This window comes from Parambassis ranga, chromosome 18 (genome assembly GCF_900634625.1).
Source record: "Parambassis ranga chromosome 18, fParRan2.1, whole genome shotgun sequence".
NCBI classification, from domain to species: domain Eukaryota; kingdom Metazoa; phylum Chordata; class Actinopteri; family Ambassidae; genus Parambassis; species Parambassis ranga.
The window spans coordinates 11,934,283-11,953,257 of record NC_041038.1 but is presented as its reverse complement, the minus strand read 5'-3'; the positions used below and the strand labels follow the sequence as shown (position 1 = coordinate 11,953,257).

Genomic DNA, 18,975 nt, shown 5'->3' with positions numbered 1-18,975 from the left:
CGGGTGGAGGCACATCAAAGTGAAGGATGCTAAATCCAAACGTGTCCGTAACGTTTTTACTGGAATAAACAGACGCCCCCGTCTAACTGTGGCTTTGATTAAACTCTGATTAAAGTCACACATGTGAGCTACGCCTGTTCCTGGAAGCATTACACCAAACAGTGCTTCACCACATCTGCATGATCCACCTCAGCGACAAAAACTAACAAATCCTGTGTTTGCAGTTTTAAATCTTAATTCATATTTACATGTGATCCAGTCAGTGGTGGTGCTCTGTCTCTTGTCAGCTCAGCACAACATTTTCTTTGGATGAGAGAGGTGAGGACGTTTTGAAAGCAGTGACTGTTTATCACAAAGACCCCTGAGAAAACCGGAGTAATGGCAAAATAATGATTTTCAATCCCACCCGAGTGTGTTTGGACGGCCGTGTGTATATACGACCGAGAAGCTGGGCGTGCGTGGACCTCATGCCTGAGGTTACACGTAAGTAAATCAGCCTATATCCTTCCAAACTGGTTAAACAGTTTAATTTCAGGCGCCTGCTGATGTGCACTGGAATATATAACATGTAGAATAAGTTTTAAATCAGGGGCAGCAGCCAAACTGTGCAACATGGTCCAGTAACAAACCCTAAACTGCAGCTGACAGGGTTGCTAGGTTACAGCATCAAGACTGCAAATATAAACTGTTAACTCAGCGTGACCTTTGAGTGAAACACAGATTTTGTTCTTGTCCAAATCTTCTTCCAACTTTACCCACAATGCAATTTAACCAGCTTAATGAGGGTCGACTGCACATGGCTCGCTCTGGAGACTGCTGCCAAGTCATATGCAGCATCAGTCCCCAGTAAACAAATTAGGATGTTTTTAACCAGTGGAGTTCATAATTAGGGGTCTAATTAGTTTAACAATCATGTGACTTATTTGTCTTCACAGTTGGCAGATCTAAACATTTTGGACTTCGGTGTAAAACCCTGCTGTGTCTCACTGTAGGTAGTGGTACTGTGCCACCATGTGCCTGTGACTCTTCATCAACATCATCACAACACACCTGTACAGGAAGACGGGCGTCTGTTCATACACTGGAAAACCAAAGAAAACAAGAAGAATGGGCGACTCTGGACCCTGAAAACCCCAAATTCAAAACACTCTCACCTCCACAGGTGCATCAACAAGGCAGCTGCATGCATTAGCTAACTAATAAGGCCCCGTTCACACTGGAGAAAGTCATTCCAGCTAGAGTAGGATTGAGCCCAGACAGCCTTTAAGCTGGATGCGTTCAGACCTATTTTCAAATCTGGCTAGTGTGTCTACTTGTGTCCGCACTCAATCCGGCTTCATCCAGCATGTTTGCTGTCCTCCAAACCACTAGGTGGCGCCTCGTAATATACAGAGTCCTTTCACGGTAGGACCGCGTGTGCGCATGCGTCATGTGGTTTTTTTGTCCCGTGTTGCGCCCCGTGAACCGGAAGTAGCATGTCGCTAGCGGAATTGGCTCGCCACGTTTGCGTTCACACCTGAGCCACATTTGAGCCTAGATCCACCCACGAGAGGTGGATCTAGCCGGATTGAAATCAAACTGAACACAGCCGGATTTGAGGTGTTCACACTCAGAAAAAAACACATCTGGATTGATCAGGATGCGGCCGAATCCTGCTTAAGCCACATTTTTTTCCCCAGTGTGAACGGGGCCTAAGGGGTTTCTACATTTATAAGCAGGTATAACATCGACCTTACTGTGTAATCGTCCCTCCACTGTCCCACAGACAGACATGACGACTGCTCTTTAGACGTCATGCTCCCAGCAAAACCAAACACACGTTGGCTTCATCAAAGCGCTTGAACTGGTCCTGGTTTCCCACTCTCAGGTTTACTCAGAAAATATAATATCTAATATAAATGTTGACCAACCAGACCACACCATCTTCTTTGTATTATTCACCAGCCTCCACCCTCTGTTATAATCTCCCAGGCTGCCTCTGAGGGATCGATCAAATTAGTCCTTTTTTTTTTAACATCGTTATCTGCTATTGAGATAATTGGAGCTGATGAAAGCTGAAAGAAAGCAGCTCCTGCTGGCGTTGTCATACAGCACGTAGCGCTAAGTGCACTGAATTAATGGCAGCAGCCAAAGTACTCAGTGACAGGTTGAATAATCATTACAAACACAAAGGGCACATACTGAATTACTCCGACAACACAAACTCTCCCCAACAGACGTCACTGCTGAAATATCAGTGTCCATCTGCACCGTTGGCAGGCTGCGTGTGTTTGATAGCGTTTTATTACATGAAGTGATTTTCACTTAATTAAGGAAATATTTGGCCCGGGGCATCAAATAAAATCACTTTCACCCTCAGTACTGCTCTTAATCACGACTAAATAACATCATAACATAATATCTTTGTTTGACTTGGCCACCTGTGTCAGCAGCACAGAGAGAATTCGTCCCAGCAGGGCTTCTTTGTCCAATTTGAAATTAAACTGAACCATTAAATGCAGTATTTAAACCGCAGCTCTTCTACCTGCTCCACAGACTTCCACAGCTGCTGATGTTACATCCTGCTGCTCAGCACAAAATCTGTCTACAGAGAAGGTAAAACGAGCTTTAAAACTGGGCTCCGAGTCAGCACCACCGCTTTTAAATTAGACGTGTTAACATGTGGGAAAATCAGATTAAAAAGATCAGATTTACTGTCAGATCATAAGCTATACAAATTAATAGAAAGCAAAAAAAGACTTAGAAAAAGAAAACTACAGTGTTTGTGACAAAGGTCATGGGTCCAAACCCAAACTGATGTACAAATAATATAATAATAATAATATTGACTTTTGTCACTGTTATCTGATGCAAAAGCTTAATAATCAATACACTGAGCAGTTCCCTGTCCACCTCGTACCCTCTTATCTCATCAGCCTGATTCATACCAGTGATTCATGTCATTAACACTGTCTCCCTCTCCTCTCTCTCTCCTTCATCCTCTCTGTCCTGTCTCCCTCTCCTCTCTCTCTCTCCTTCATCCTCTCTGTCCTGTCTCCCTCTCCTCTCTCTCTCCTTCATCCTCTCTGTCCTGTCTCCCTCTCCTCTCTCTCTCCTTCATCCTCTCTGTCCTGTCTCCCTCTCCTCTCTCTCTCCTTCATCCTCTCTGTCCTGTCTCCCTCTCCTCTCTCTCTCTCCTTCATCCTCTCTGTCCTGTCTCCCTCTCCTCTGTCTCTCTCTCCTTCATCCTCTCTGTCCTGTCTCTCTCTTCTTCTCCTCTCTCTCCTTCATCCTCTCTGTCCTGTCTCCCTCTTCTTCTCCTCTCTCTCTCCTTCATCCTCTCTGTCCTGTCTCCCTCTTCTCCTCTCTCCCTCCTTCATCCTCTCTGTCCTGTCTCCCTCTTCTCCTCTCTCCCTCCTTCATCCTCTCTGTCCTGTCTCCCTCTTCTTCTCCTCTCTCTCTCTCCTTCATCCTCTCTGTCCTGTCTCCCTCTTCTTCTCCTCTCTCTCCTTCATCCTCTCTGTCCTGTCTCCCTCTTCTTCTCCTCTCTCTCTCTCCTTCATCCTCTCTGTCCTGTCTCCCTCTTCTTCTCCTCTCTCTCCTTCATCCTCTCTGTCCTGTCTCCCTCTTCTTCTCCTCTCTCTCTCTCCTTCATCCTCTCTGTCCTGTCTCCCTCTTCTTCCTCTCTCTCTCCTTCATCCTCTCTGTCCTGTCTCCCTCTTCTCCTCTCTCTCTCTCTCTCCTTCATCCTCTGTCCTGTCTCCCTCTTCTTCTTCTCTCTCTCCTTCATCCTCTCTGTCCTGTCTCCCTCTTCTCCTCTCTCCCTCCTTCATTCTCTCTGTCCTGTCCTCCCTCTTCTTCTCCTCTCTCTCCTTCATCCTCTCTGTCCTGTCTCCCTCTTCTTCCTCTCTCTCTCCTTCATCCTCTCTGTCCTGTCTCCCTCTTCTTCTCCTCTCTCTCCTTCATCCTCTCTGTCCTGTCTCCCTCTTCTTCCTCTCTCTCTCCTTCATTCTCTCTGTCCTGTCTCCCTCTTCTTCTTCTCTCTCTCCTTCATCCTCTCTGTCCTGTCCTCCCTCTTCTTCTCCTCTCTCTCCTTCATCCTCTCTGTCCTGTCTCTCTCTTCTTCTCCTCTCTCTCCTTCATCCTCTCTGTCCTGTCTCCCTCTTCTTCTCCTCCTCTACCCGGCCGACTATCAGCAGGAAGGTTCTCCTTTATGAGCCGGGTCCTAAAAGGGAGTTTTTCCTGACACTGTTGCTCCTAAGGGGGGTTCAGGCTTTGGGTTTCTGTAAAGCGATCCCTTTAATTAATGGCATTCATAACCGCACTGCAGTCCTTCATGTTCTCTGGAAACACACACATGCTGTACTTAAACCACATGAGGCTGTTTGACCCATGCAAATAACAATTTATATTTACACACACACACAGGCAGCTCTCAGGGTAGGAATGGGAAAGTTGTGTGTGTGAGAGAGAGAGAAAGAGAGAGAGAGTGTGTGTGTCTGTTCCAGTTGTTCTGCTGACAGCAGCATTTCTCTGGGAAAAGCTAATTGACAAATGAATCCATGAACATCCAAAGGGAATCAGCTGATTAGTGTGTGTGTGTGTGTGTGTGTGTGTGTGTGTGTGTGTGTGTGTTTTGCTTCTACACGTTTTGTTGGTTTTTGGTGTGTGTGTGTCTCTCACACAGAAACACACACACACACACACACATTGTTTTCATATATGCATGTAATCATGGTCATTCATTGTGCAACAGATCAGCTGATTAGAAGAAAAGTGTGTGTTTGTGTAACATATCTCAGTATCTGGGTTTACTTAAGTGTTGTTAAAAAGTCTCAGAGATTTCTTAAAAATCAGTGAGACAACAAGCAGCTGCAGAACATAACGGGGAGAAATGATCAGAAATGATGTTATGGATTGTTTCATAAACACTCCACACACACAGCGTTCGTATGGTTGTGAGGACACGACGGTTGTGCCGTTGATATATCTCTTTGTGTGTTTCACCTCTTTTTTTGTTCAAAAGTTGAAGATGTGTGAGTTTTGTGTTATTTATTCATCCCTCTCATCTCTCCCGTCCTCCCAGCTTTGTTTCTGTCTTGTGTTTCCCCTCACGCCTCTCTCCTCCCCTGCATTCATCTGACTGAACTTTATCTCCTCCGCCCTCTTTGCTCCTCTCCATCTCGCTTTGCTCCGGTGATTTATGGGCTGGCTTGTCTCAAAGTGTTGAACTATGTCTTCCTCTTGATTCCTTCCTCTCTTTTTTTTTTGTTTTTCTCTCTCTCAGACACTCTCACTCTTGTTGCCCTTCATTCCACCCACTTTGTCTCCCTCCAGTTTTATCCTGACAAAGAGCAAATCTCTGGGATTTATAGTAACTTAGAGCGGATGCCTCAGTGGGTTTAAAAGCTTAAGCGTTTCTTGCCAGGACTTCCTCTTTGAGCTTCACCATCATCTCAGCCTTATTAGGAAGGAGCTGCTTCCTGTCAGTCTTTTCAGCTGGTTTCTATATGAATCGTACCACACAGCAGAGATCCACTAATCATGGAAGAACTTTGCACATTTCGATGACATACTGCTTAGTTAGTTTTTAGTGATTTGACATGATTGAGGTGTCAGACATTGTGGTTATGGGACTGACTCACTGTTCCTCGTCACTTTTAATCTCTGTGATTGTGTGGGTTTAATTCTATGATTTTTCTGCCAGGTAATCCTCTAAATAGAAACACAAGCAGATTTTCTTCCTTCCCTTCTACCAGCCTGTTTAAAGTGGGTCTCCGGCAGCCAGTCAGATTCACTGTGTTGATAAGAGCACAGCAATCAGCAGCAGTGATATACAGGAGGCCGACCTGGCTCCCACTGAAAGGAAACTCCTGTAAACGGGCCCGTTTCTTTTTTATCCTTTTCCTCTTCACAGGGCAGTTAAAAGTCTTTGCAGGAACACCGGCCACATGTGCTCAGAGAGCAGCTGCAGCGAGTCTGCCGCTGATAACATGCACACAGTGGCAGCCAAACGCGGTGTGCAAACCATTTTACAGTCAGTGGTTTTAGTTTTCAGTGGTTGCCTGTCTCTCTAATATCAACAATGATCTAAGTTGTAGGGTCATGATATTTCTACCATACACATGAGTGACCATGTAGCCATGTAGACCAGCACATAGCTCTGAATGAAGTCCACCTCAGTCATATTCACACAAAAATATACAGTAACCACAGATACACAAGCGGAAACACAGCCACATCCCCTGTGAGTCCATTTCCTGCATCAGTCCTTCTTAATGTGTTTTTCATTTATACTTTTATGGTTCTTCTTAGGGATGTCCCGATCCGATCACGTGATCGGAAATCGGGCCCGTTTACGTGATTTCAGACTCGATCGGAATCGGACATTACCTCCCGATCAGGACTCGGATATATATTTATTAGGGCTCTCAAAGGCCTGTGCAGGGTGGCCCTGTGTCCTGTAGTGTAGGGGTATGGGTAGGGGTGCGAGAGGTCCTGGTTCGAGACCTCGATGAGCTGCTGCGTGTGTGAAATCTCCTAGCGTGGTGCTTTGGACACACACACACACACAGACACAGGTTTTGCTGCAACGATTGAGTTGCTATTTGCCTTTATAGAGAATCGGATCGGGACTCGGTATCGGCAGATACTCAAAATCAAACGACTCAGACTCGGACTCGAGGGCAAAAAAACCTGATTGGGACATCCCTAGTTCTTGTTTTATTGTGTTGTGCAATTCATTATTTTTATTAAATTATATATATTCAATAAAATCAAAATAAAACCACAGCGTATTTCTGGATTTACCATGATGTGTGTGTGTGTGTGTGTGATGTATACAGCAGAAGCACACGGCTGTGAGGCCTTTACATTACATCACATTATCATTTTCTGAGAACATGACTCAGAGTGTCTGTGGTCAGACACTGTTGTGACATTTTTAAGCAAACGCTGCTTTGTCGAGGTCTTCCTATTCCCTTTTGAAAATGACCAAACCGACTGCCAGGACATATTCACGTTTCATCACAACAGATGTGAGGTGACAGATCATAAACGACCAGCCAGCATGCAGCAGTCAGACCTCTTAGAAACACCTCCACACACTCATAATAACACACACTGCTGTGGTAAAACCATCCACTGACATTCCCACCACTGCCTCCAGTCCTCAATAACCATTTCCTAATAATTCCCAACAGGGGAGTAAACCGACAGAGAATCTCAGGAACAAAAATGAATTCAGGTTCACCGTTCACCGAAGCACAGGCTGCGCTCAGAGCTGCAGAGTCCGACTCAAGGACACTACAGCGGAGGCAGTTCAAAGATCACACTGCTAACTTTTTAAAATACTACAGGAGCCTTTCAAACAGTCACCACTGGGATTCCAGACCTGGATCTTCTCTTTGCTGTATGAGCTGCAGGACTCCTGACAGAAGTCTGGCTTCAATGATTTGGATTTCTTGAGATGTTTTGGTCATTTTAGACAGTGTAATGGATACTTTAACTGCTTGTTGTTGAAAATTCTTTAACCTTAAATCTAAACAGAAGTAAAGCTACCAGGACACACGTGTTGAAAATGATGCACAGGGACTAGACTTCTCATGATGCAGCCACACAGGTGTGTAATCTGAATATTAATATAAAAAAGTCATGGTGAAAGTAGCTTCAGTGGGACCATTTACTCATGCCGACACCATGCTCATAAACCAAATCAATCAATAAAGTTTATGCTGAGTCAGCAGAACATTTAGGTATATTTTCCTCTTCTTAATCAGAGCTTGCCTCTTATATGGAGCACTCACATTAAACAGGCAGCTGAATAAGAGTTGAATTGTGGACAGTCGTGTTTAGACTGACTGGAAGATAATGGGCATCATTAGGCTGCTATTAGTGCTGTCAGTGGGGTCTGCTCAGAGCTGTTTGATGTTTGCCCGTGAAGGATGATGGAGCACAGAGCAGCAGCTCACAGACCAGGTGTTCCTCTAGACGGAGGTCAAACAGTATCTGACACAACTCCTCAGTTTGTCATTATTGGGCCTGGAACATTATTGTGAATACACAAAACTTATTGCACAAAACTGTCAGCGCACACTTTCACTCAAGAGTCTTATTATTATTAGAGTCTTGATTACCTATTAGGGCTGAACGATCTATCGTTTTAGACCAAAAATCGCGATCTCAGATGACGCGATTTTGAGATCGTCAAAGCCGCGGTTTTTTGCACTGCTCCTAACTGAATCAGGTTTTGTTTTGTTTTGTGGAGTTTGTTTTCAAATGCTACGGCTGAAAACGAAAAGAAAACGGAGGAACTGGTCCCTAAAACCAACTCCACCTTTATGTTCGGTGCTGTTTCTGCCGGCAGCAGCGGCTCGTCTGCTAAGCCTGTGTGTGTGTGTGTGCGCGCGCGACATGTGTCGCAGTGGAAGGGCCGCGTGTATACGAATGTATTATAATGCTACGAGCACGTACGCGCCCACCTCTCTGAACATTACCAGCTCCTTATATTCAGGTTCGCTGCTGTTGTGCCGGCAGCAGTTCATCTACACCTGTGTGTGTGTGTGTGTGTGTGTGTGTGTGTGTGTGTGTGTTGTGTCAGATGCAGACAGAGGCAGCAGCTAATGACGTCACTAAAACAATAACGCAGGCATTTGATGAAGAGGCTCCATATGAGGACTCTAGTAAACGGTGGACACTTTACAGAACTACATTAGTCTTCTTTTAACCTATTTTAAATAAAACGTTATTTTGTTCTGTAATTGTTATTTAAATTTTCATGTTTATTGAAAACTAATACTGAGTGCACGTTATCAGAGTTTACTTTTAGATCTACTGATAGTTTTTGAGAAGTGACAGAGTAGCTACCTGACGTCAATTACACAGAAACATGTTTGACATGATAGCCCGAGGTAGTGCAGCTGTTTAAGCATGTAGAGAACCACTGAAGAGAAAGCACAGTCACAAAAGACAGAAGAACTCTTCGCTGTAAATATTTTCTGAGAACATGGCTGTCTGTGGTGAGTCACTGTTGTGACATTTTTAAGCAAACGCTGCTTTGTCGAGGTCTTCCCTTTTCCTTTTTAAAATGACTGAACCAATGGCGGCTGCCAGGACATTTTCTATTCAACAGATGTGAGGTGACAACACAGTTAGGCTGGGGGGGGGCACTACATGATTTTTTGCTCAATTTTACCCACGATTCTCTGTCGACCAAAGTCTGCACCAGTCTGCATCCACATCAAGATCAGTCGTCATGTGTAGTCGACCCCAAAATCAGTTGCTGTGTGAGGGGAACAGACCCCACCTCAGTCACAGTCATACAAACATGTTTGAATTTTTCGGGCCCAGCAGATAGCTGCACAGACAACAGCAGCAGCGAGCCGATTGTCGTCCATGTTTGTTTTCTTCTTCTTTGTCCCTCAGCTCTTATTCAATATAGAGAAAAATGGTGCATGCTAGCAGTTCTCTTGAATCACCCATATGACTGGTATCAGTTCCATTATAATGAACAAGCCACATTTTTACTGCTGATACAAATACGTGTCATAAACAGGCTTGTAACTCAGCTCATAATAAGATACACATGCAGCAGTTTAGATTTACGACTTTGCTCAACATACATTTGTTTTTTTCTCACTTCAACCGGGCCTCCTGTGCTTTAAACTTCAGATCAGTCAGGGTTCCTGCTGTCTTTGTCTCTCTCTGCAGAGGGTTATCATCAACGCAACCTTTGGCTACATCAAAGCGTGGTATCGTAGCTGCTGATAGCCCGGCTGTGATCTAACCGCAGCGGCTTTCCTGTTTCTCTGTCCCTCGGTCTCTCAGGCATGGGTCCATTTGAAGTCAGTCATTTGGCAGAAAACTAAACAAGCCCCCTGTTAACTACCTCACTTACTGCTGTTTACAGACCCACTCTATGAAAAACCACCAGACTGCCTCCTACAAACCAAACAGTGACTCAGTGGTGGTTAAAGCCTGACACAGTGCAGATTAATATAAAATGGGTGATTTTTTTTATTGATATTGGAAACAAGTCTAGATCCATGATCTGATTGTTTGGACTTAGCCTGTGACAGAAGGTGAAGGACACCTGGTTCAGCCAATCTGCCCCCCAGAGGTCCTTTGAGGAAAGCGCCTGTCCTCTAAAAATGTTTGACCTTCCAGATGGTTCTGTGAAACAAAGTGTTCCCTCATTTCTCCTAAAAAAAATTAGTATCACATTGTGACGTCACAGCCAGTAACTCTGTTCTCCATTCACACCACAAACAGAGTCCAAACTCTCAGAGCATGGCATTCGTTCAGGTCATGAAGTCATGCTCTTCCCAAATCCATGTTTATCAGCTGAGTGCAGCGATAACAAAGCCAGCTCACATCCACTGATGGCTCAGCTGATTCTCTTCTACGCATCTCATCGGACAAATCTCATACAGGAAGCCTTATTTTAACTGCTTCAGCCTGGCTGCTCCTTCTCTGCTTCTAATAAGCTGCTTCTGCATCTGACTAAATCAATGCCATATCTGTTATCATGGGGGTCTCTGCCTTAGGCTTTCCTTGAAGAAGTCCCATAACCCCGAATATGACTAACTGCAGAGGAACGTCAGTTCTTCTTTGACTGAAAAAGTACAAGTTGTGACTTGAATCAGTGAATCAGGACATTTACCCGATGCTCTCAACAACCTGCCACTGCATCATGCTTGAATCCTCGATTGTCAGGTCACATTCTGTAGACTTTGTCCATTTGGAGCCAAAACAATGAATCAGTTTGCACAGTGATGGGCCCCAGCCTTCAGATTCTGATTTGTGACTTCCTGAGAACATTTGCCACCAGTGCACAAAGAATCTGAATAAATGGAGTGAACCCACGAGGAGGGTTTGGGGGACTGGATACGTTGCTGCAGTCCAACATCCTGACACAAGGCAGCTGTGGTTGTACGGAGGACTCTTTGCTGTGTGCACGTTGTGTATCTACTGTATGTCATGGTTTCAAAATGTCTGCAGGAAAACAGTGATGTCCTGCAAAGCCTGTGTAAACAGGACGCCAACATTCTTCAATTCATTCATCTGTCAAACAAAGATATCCACACTGTCTGCTTCCAGCTGCACGAATGTGAGGATTTCCTCATCTGTCCTTATCTGCAATTTGTAAATAATATATAACAGTACTTGCTACCATGACAACTACTGTTTACTGTAGTGTTTAAGACCATGAAGAAGAACTGATTTCTGGCCATACAGCAAGAAAAATGGCAGCAATATTCTAGACGGGACAGACCTGGTAATAGATCAGTGAATAGTTCCAGCTCTGTAATAAACATAAACGCTCTATACCTATATTGGGCACATGTGTAGTTGCTGTAAAAGCCCTTTTTATACACAACTGTGGCCAAGTATCTATTGAAAAGAAGGTTTAAACCTAAACTAGATCAAACCTGGTTAAACAGAGGATTTCCGACAACAGGACTACGCCTCTTCTTCGTAGATTTATGGGTTAAAAACTTCAACCCTGACACCTTAACTCTAATCAGGAACAAAAACTGGGACAAAGAGAGGAAGAGGAGACATAGTTATCTCTAATCTGAACTGAAGCTTTGATGAGAAGACAGTGAGCAATGTTTTGACAGATTAGATATAGTTGTCTGACCCCGACTGATCCCTGAAGGTGAGAGGTCCCCCTCTGTCTCCTGCAGACCTCAGCTCTGGACTTGACCCACATCTCCTCTCTGAGGTTTAACAGTGTGGGTGGTAAACATACACACACACCGACACGGGTCCTTATATGCACTTTCACCTCACGTTCACACACTCGTTTAGAAGTGCTGCTTAAATCTTTAATCCAGTGAAGCACTCTGCATTTATTCTCTGTGCAGATTAAAATATTTTCAGACAGTAATTCAATCCCTCCTTCAGCTACTGGAAGAAAGAAATCAACTCTGGTGGGCAGCAGAAACAATGAAAATCTCACTCGCTCCATTTACACTGGAATGTTTCTAAAGCCGTGTATCAGTCGTAATCTGAGCGGATCAAACTGTTACAATGAGGAGTTTTAATCTGAGGACAGATTTTGAAATTACAAAGGTAAAAACATTGAAAAATGGAAAACACCACCTCACAACACCTTTCACAACGGTGGTCTAACGATGTCTTCTCTGTAACTCTATGAACCATCACTTCACTGTTATTCTCTTTCAAACCATTTTCATCCAGCCTTTTTCCACCCCATCTCCACCCCTCTACTCCAGCACCACCACCCTCCTCCAGGAGGTCTGATGCTCAGTCATTTAAGAAGGAAAGAAATGGCATTTTAACACGGAAAATCTAATCACCAAAAATAAAATGTTAATTTCACTGCAGGAGAGGCTGCTGTGCATCGTCTTAACACCTCACATCATAACATTTAACACAGAGAGATGGACATCATCATCATCGAACTAACCAGGAGGACGCACGCACACACAGGGAGAACAGACCAATACAACGCTGCAACACTACATGTAATATATCAATGAAATATTATCTATACACTGTACTGAGAAGAGTGTGACTGATTTACAGTTGTGTATATGTGACACTCTCAGCAGGCTCTGCCTTAACCACAGAGCTGTGACTGGTCACCGTGGGTTTTTCTGTGACAGTGGAAAATAACATTTAGAAGCTGAGGGAGGACTTCTGCTTTGCCTGCAGGCCTGTTCAGCACAGAGCGCCTACTGTCCATGACAGCAGTCTGTTATTCAGTGATGAAGGAGACCAGGCCGCTTTTTTTTTTCATACATTTACTGGTATGTGTCAGCTGTCTGGAAGTGTTTAAAAAACGAAATAAATTTGCATTCCTTCTGTGAAATTATGACTGTAAAACCGCAGCATTACTCTGTGTAAGCTTGAAATGATTGTAATGAAGATGAATGGGGACTCCTGCACACAGATCCCTTTCAAAAATGTTTTCCTTTCACTAATCTGATTTAATGGATCAACATCACCTGCTGCACCCAAATCACTTCAATCTGAAGGCTCAGTGGTTCCACAGATGACAGAGGAGCTGACGCTGTGTGGTCTGAATACAGGCCACTGCGTCAGTATTATGACAAGACAGAGTCCTGCTGGAAGGAAATTAAGCCTCTGCATCTCACATCAGGACAGATGAAGAGCCAGCATCTGTAACGATGCTGAAAAAACCTGATCCTGAGTTTTACTCATTGTCAAAAAACAGGTCTCTGGTGGAGCAGAGCCACGCTGCCTCAGCTTGGAGGAGGAGAAACAAATAAATAAATAAGAAACCTTTATTAGTCCCACAATGGGGAAATTGCTTAAGACAGCCCAGCAAAGAGCGCCATACACCAGTGAGTCCACTGGAGGCTATGCAGGTAAAGTGTCTTGCCCAAGGACACACAACAGTGACTAGGGAGGAGTTGGGATCGACCCACCAACCTTCCAGTTATTGGACAACCCTGCTCTACCACTGAGCCACTGCTGCCCACAAATGATGTGCATCATGAAAATAAAACCAGTGTCATCAGGACTGTCAAAGTGAAACTGCAGACCCAGTGCCACAGTCACCATAATGTCTCAAACTAGAGGCTGTGACCAAATTGTAAGTATTTATACATTCCCCATGTACAGGTGTGGTCTAGCCTCCTGCACATTGGAGGACACAGCAGGAGCAGCCCCAAAAAAAAAAAAACTCAGTCCAGACGCCTTGCTTCAATCTTCTCTACGTATGATGACCTGGATGACTGAGAATCTTCATCAACATGTCATCAGTGGCAGGTGTGTCTGAAGCCTTCACAGAGCATCAGTGGAGCAAAGCAGGACTTAAGAGTTCCAAAACTGGAAAATGGGTTTTTACTCTGGACAGCCAGACCTGTCTGCAGGAAATATGGGATATAATGAGAAAACAAGACTTTACAATGGCTCTCATTACACACCGAGCAGGCCCAGATTAGATTAGAAGGACTTACAGTTCCTCAGGACAACAGGAGGGAACGTGCTCACTGCTTTTCTGCTGATTGAAACCAGCTGCCTCTGGTCATAACCTGAAACTCTGATCTCTATTCTATAGAATAGCACACAAGAAAACCCGAGCTGTCTCACACACACACACACACACACGCTGCATACACAGCTGCAAAGTGAGCTGGGGGAATCCTGACCTGGTGTTGAGTGTTGTCGTGTTTCTCTGAGTCCTCAGAGGGTTAAACGGTCCCAATCACACACTCTGCTATTCTGTGCTAATCAATGTGTAACCTGGATTCCACACATTACGTCACAGAGTAGAGTATTATATTATATTATATATCATTCATCCTCCCTCAGTGAACATATAAAACATGTGTCTTACCTTCTGCAGCCACTGCGTGTTGTTCTGCACTGTGCTCTCCAGGCGCTGCAGTTTCTGAGACGACCATTCGCCATCTCCCGGCGGCGAGTCTCTCTGCACGACACCTGTGGCACCCCGAGAGCTGCCCTGTTGTTCAGTGTGCAGCGGCGATGATCCTCCGGCCTGGCACCCGTCCAGTTCCGGCAGGATAAAGGTGTAGCTACACTGGCCATGCTGGATGCGGTGAAACTTCCTCCTCTTTTCTGCGCCACCGCTGCCGCCGTTTCCTCCTCTTCTCTGGCTTCTTCCGGCTCCTCGTTCTGTGCTCGCAGCGCTGACCGTCACTGTGACGACTGACAGCGTCCAAAGCAGCAGAAGCAGCAGGGACCCCCGGCTGAGATTTAAGCCTTTCATGACACTCTGCAGATGTATTGAAGTGTTTTCTCTCAGAGCAGAGAAGGTCAAGAGAAGCTGTTCACACTTTGACACCAGTTCACCTCAGGAAAACATCTGTGTGCAGGAACATCTGCACCTCACAGTCAATCCATGGGGACTGGTCTCTTCAGCTTCTCCTCCTGGTAGTCTAACTCCAGAGAAGGTAACACCTGCTCCTTGGTTTTCTCCTCGCTTGTGTTGATGTCAGGTCTCCTTTATTTTCTCCTAATTTGATTCTTCTTGCTGGTGATTCTTTCAGGATGGATCCATTGGCTGGACACTGGGCAGGTCTTTCATGGCTCCTGTCTGTGAAGGTGCAGGTGCAGGTCCAGGAAAACAGCTTAGACTATAATAAGTCAGGAAAATGAAAGAGTCCAAGAGTACAAGTGATGAACAGTGATGTACAAACAACAAAAGGACATCTAACTTTTAAATGTCCAGAGAGGAAATATTTTTTACTCCCACTCTTCTGCAGCGGCTCCAGTTTCAGAAGTGGCTGAAGAGAATTACTTCTGCCCCCTTCTTATCTAGAGCTGGCTGAGAAAAGAAGGAATGAACGAGGGAGGGAAGATGGGGGGGCGAGGAGGAGGAGGAGGAGGAGAGAGAAGACGAAGAAGGAGAGGGAGGAGTGGACGGACAGGAGACCTGAGGGAGGTCTATCAGAGTACCCTCTGTGTTCGTGGGCTGACACAAAAAAAGGAGGAATGAGAAGTAGCCAGGAAAAGAAAAGGGGAAGATTAAGAGAGAGAGAGGGGGCAGCACAGAGAGGGAGAGTCAGATAAGAGATGCCAAAAAACACTAAGAGAGAGAGAGAGAGAGGAGAAACTCAACTGCTGACAGACAGAGGAAAGAGAAAGGAACTGACAGATCTAAAAGAAGTCTACTTTCTGCTTTCAGCTCTGAATTTAATCCTGATGCCTTGTATGGTCATCACTACTGAGAAGCTGGAGCTGGAGATTGACCCAGGGGCATCATGGGAGATCAGGGGGCCGAGGCTGACCACGAAGCCCACGTACTGACTCTCAGTGTGGCAGGATGTACCTCCTCGCTGCCTCTCATCTGTCCGCCGCTCTTCACTCTACATGGAAACATACAGAGATTAGTTCCAGACAGACGGCTTAGTCCCAGCTTACGAAACACCATCTCTACATGTGGAGGAAACAATGTGAGCTGTCAGTTAGGAAGTTTATTTGCACAGTGATAAACTGTTCTGCACAAGTGATACAAATACAGACAGAATTCTTTGATAAAGGCTGAGATAAAACACACACACACACTGATTTGACATCTCAACTGACAGCAACGACAGATGGAAGGTTTCTGTTTGGAGATAAAAAGCTGCTCTCATCGTCTTACCAAACACAACATATTTATTTTGACATGATGCAGTCTTATTTTCAGGGGTTGACCTCGGTCTACTGTTACTTGCTGCAGCATACATCTTCATTTTTTGGTGGGGCTGGGTCGCTCGCTCAATGTTAGCCCATTGGTCCTTTTGGGGGGGGGGGGGGGGGGGGGGGGGGCAGAGGGGTTACACAGCGAATGCCTTCTGCCCCGACCGGAGATCATTCTCATGGGAACGGGGGCGGACAGAGAGCCTGAAGCACAGAGCTGTGAGACATAGAGCTGCTGCTCCTGCACAGAATCACTTGATGCTGATTGTTCACTTCTGAGAATCCAGTAAATTTTGCCTTCTGTCAAAACTTTGTGTAAAATTAGTAGTTAGTAAGTAGCCATTTATTTAGCAGTGAAGATGTTCAAAGTGCTGCAGAGTTGATGTATTTGAGAACTTTAACTTAACTACACCACAGTTAAAAGGATGTTTAATGTCCCAAACAACTTCTGTAGTCTAATTTAATAACATGTTAGAAGTGATGAAATCCATGCAGTTCCCCCTGCGGCCTCTAGTGGCTCTTCATGGGTGCAGCTCTTTTGGAAACTTCCAGTGTCCCGCCTGTCTTTCTATATTACAGACGTTTCAGGATGGTGGAGAGGATTAGAACAACACACCATGGGGTATTTCTATCCTCTCCAGTTCTGGGTTTTGGTGGTACATTCTTCTCTTCAGGCTAATATCAGGAGAAGGGTACGTGAGTCATGAACCAGCCCTTTCACCTTCCCACTGTGGGAACAGACGGGCGGATGAGGGTTTTATTCCAGGATTTGATTTCAGCTTTGTCTCTTTTTTTGTCCCCTTCTAAACTTTGTCTTTATTTATCCATCTGGATTCTTCCTGAAGTCTCCTCTCTCACTTCAAGCATACCACACGACAGTAACAAAGGTTCATTTAACTGAATATTGAACAGAGGCTTCACAGATGAGTTCACTGAGACAAAGGTTGTGGGTTTGTAGCTCTTATCTGCAATTGTGATGATGTTTCCAGCTGAACTTCATTCATTTGTTCACTAGTTTGAGTCTACCTACACCTCTGCACATATCTGGGCTTTTCTGTAAATCTATCTCTATCTATATCTTTTAAAAAACCACAAAAGGTGACAGAAAGCAGATAAAGAGGCAGAGCGTTGGTGAGAACAAAGGTGGAGTGAAGCAGGACTGGAGAGAAACATACAGACACAGACAGAAAGGACAAAGAAGGATTTCCTGTCTGCAGGTTTCAGACAGAAAAGGGTTTTTTTTTTACTTCAATCTGCAGAATCACTTAATGTCTATTAAATGACTTTTTTCAGTTGTGTTCTTTATTGCTGGTGGTATTTCATCAGTGGCAGAGAAATCAAAACTCAGACACTGATTCATGTGTTTCGTCTGCAGCACCAAAAAGTATAACGTCTTTTCAGACTTTTTGAAGTTTTTTTTATTTATTTTAATAAAACACAAAGACCAGACGGACGCATCGACGGATCAACAAATCAAAACAAAAAAGTTATTGAGTTGGATCTGGAGTTTTGATGGAGTGAGCTGGAACGACTTTGCACTTAAGGAGAGTTTGGTGCCAACCCTTCCCTTAAACTAGCTGAACTGGTGAAGATAAATTAATTGTAACACACGACTCTGTCCCCTAACGAGCCAGGTCTTTAGAGGACAGGGACAGGGTCTTAACCCTCATGCACTGTTCAGGACATTTTTGTCCTCTGAGAGAAATTTTTCTGTTTATTTTGGCCATAACTTTGTCAATATGTGAACAAATTGAATCATTTTTGCTCAACAAGCTTAATTTTACATAAATTTTGTTAATATGATTTTAAAATTTTTCATAGGTCAACAGTACACTGTGGGCAAACTTTACCCCCTAATGTGTTGTTAAAAATGAGCCATTTTGTGTGTTTTTTTTCCAATTTTTAGCACCACCCCTTATAAAATTGGTGATTAAAGGGTTAAAATCCTGGGGGAAAATGATTTTTTCACTACTGTTGATTAGAACTGAAGTTAATTAAAAGGTCTATGCAAAAAAATTTCAAAAAAATATTTATCTGATATATTTTTAAAAGCGTTAAAGTTAGGGGACGTTTTTGTCCCGAACAACACATAAGGGTAGTGTTTGCGAACAATCCATGAGGGTTAATAATAGTCCAAAAATGTGTTAAATACTTATTGCTATTATGCTGCACAAAGATAAAAGTCTATAAAGTCTATAAAGAGACTATACAGAGGCCAAAGAACCCTTCAGCTGCCTTTCAAGTTTTTAGATGCACAGATGTATTTACAGGCATACACATCACAGCTGCTGGCATTTTCTTTGAATTCAAACAACATTTGAATATATAAAATACAACCCCACTCTATTTAAAATCAGCAAACAAAACTGGCCTGATTCACAGCAACCTGCAGCTCATACATGTACATTTCTAGCACAGTAATCAATGCAGAGAAACTCGTCTCACATGGTTAGTCACAGAAACAGAGCTGTCTCTGCCAGCTGTGAAAACATTACATTTAAGTTTACCGTGGCATCTGCTCCTCCGAACCATCAGTGGATGGAGATTCTGCAACCTCACACTGCCTGCTGTGTTTTCTTTCCTTTCTCTGCTACATAATAAGTGACATGGCAACAACCAAATGGAGTGCAGCCAGTCTCACCAAGCAACGGGGCCAGATGGCTCAGATGGTTGTTAGGGCAATGCACAAACATGGCACACAGTGAAAAAGCAACCGATTCATCTCACAACCCCGTCTGAGCCAGACAACCGTCACACAACTTCAACACCACGACCACTTCACTGGAAAAACACGTACACCACGGAGCTGTGATATAGTAAACACTGTGAATAAGCACTGTGAGGCACCTCAGCATC

The 18,975-nt window shown here is 44.3% G+C and overlaps 1 protein-coding gene across 1 annotated transcript in view; it reads right to left on the bottom strand.

The window, feature by feature from the left end:
- Positions 1–18,744, bottom strand: part of angpt4 (angiopoietin 4) — a 42,756-nt gene extending 24,012 nt beyond the window's left edge. Inside the window, exons 1-2 of the mRNA XM_028429651.1 lie at positions 18,627–18,744; positions 14,312–15,803 (exon numbers count right to left, since the gene is read on the bottom strand). Coding sequence (XP_028285452.1) covers positions 14,312–14,704 — 393 coding nt within the window. The 5' untranslated portion in view covers positions 14,705–15,803; positions 18,627–18,744. The remainder of the gene's footprint in view (positions 1–14,311; positions 15,804–18,626) is intronic.
- Between the last annotated feature and the right edge of the window lie 231 nt (positions 18,745–18,975).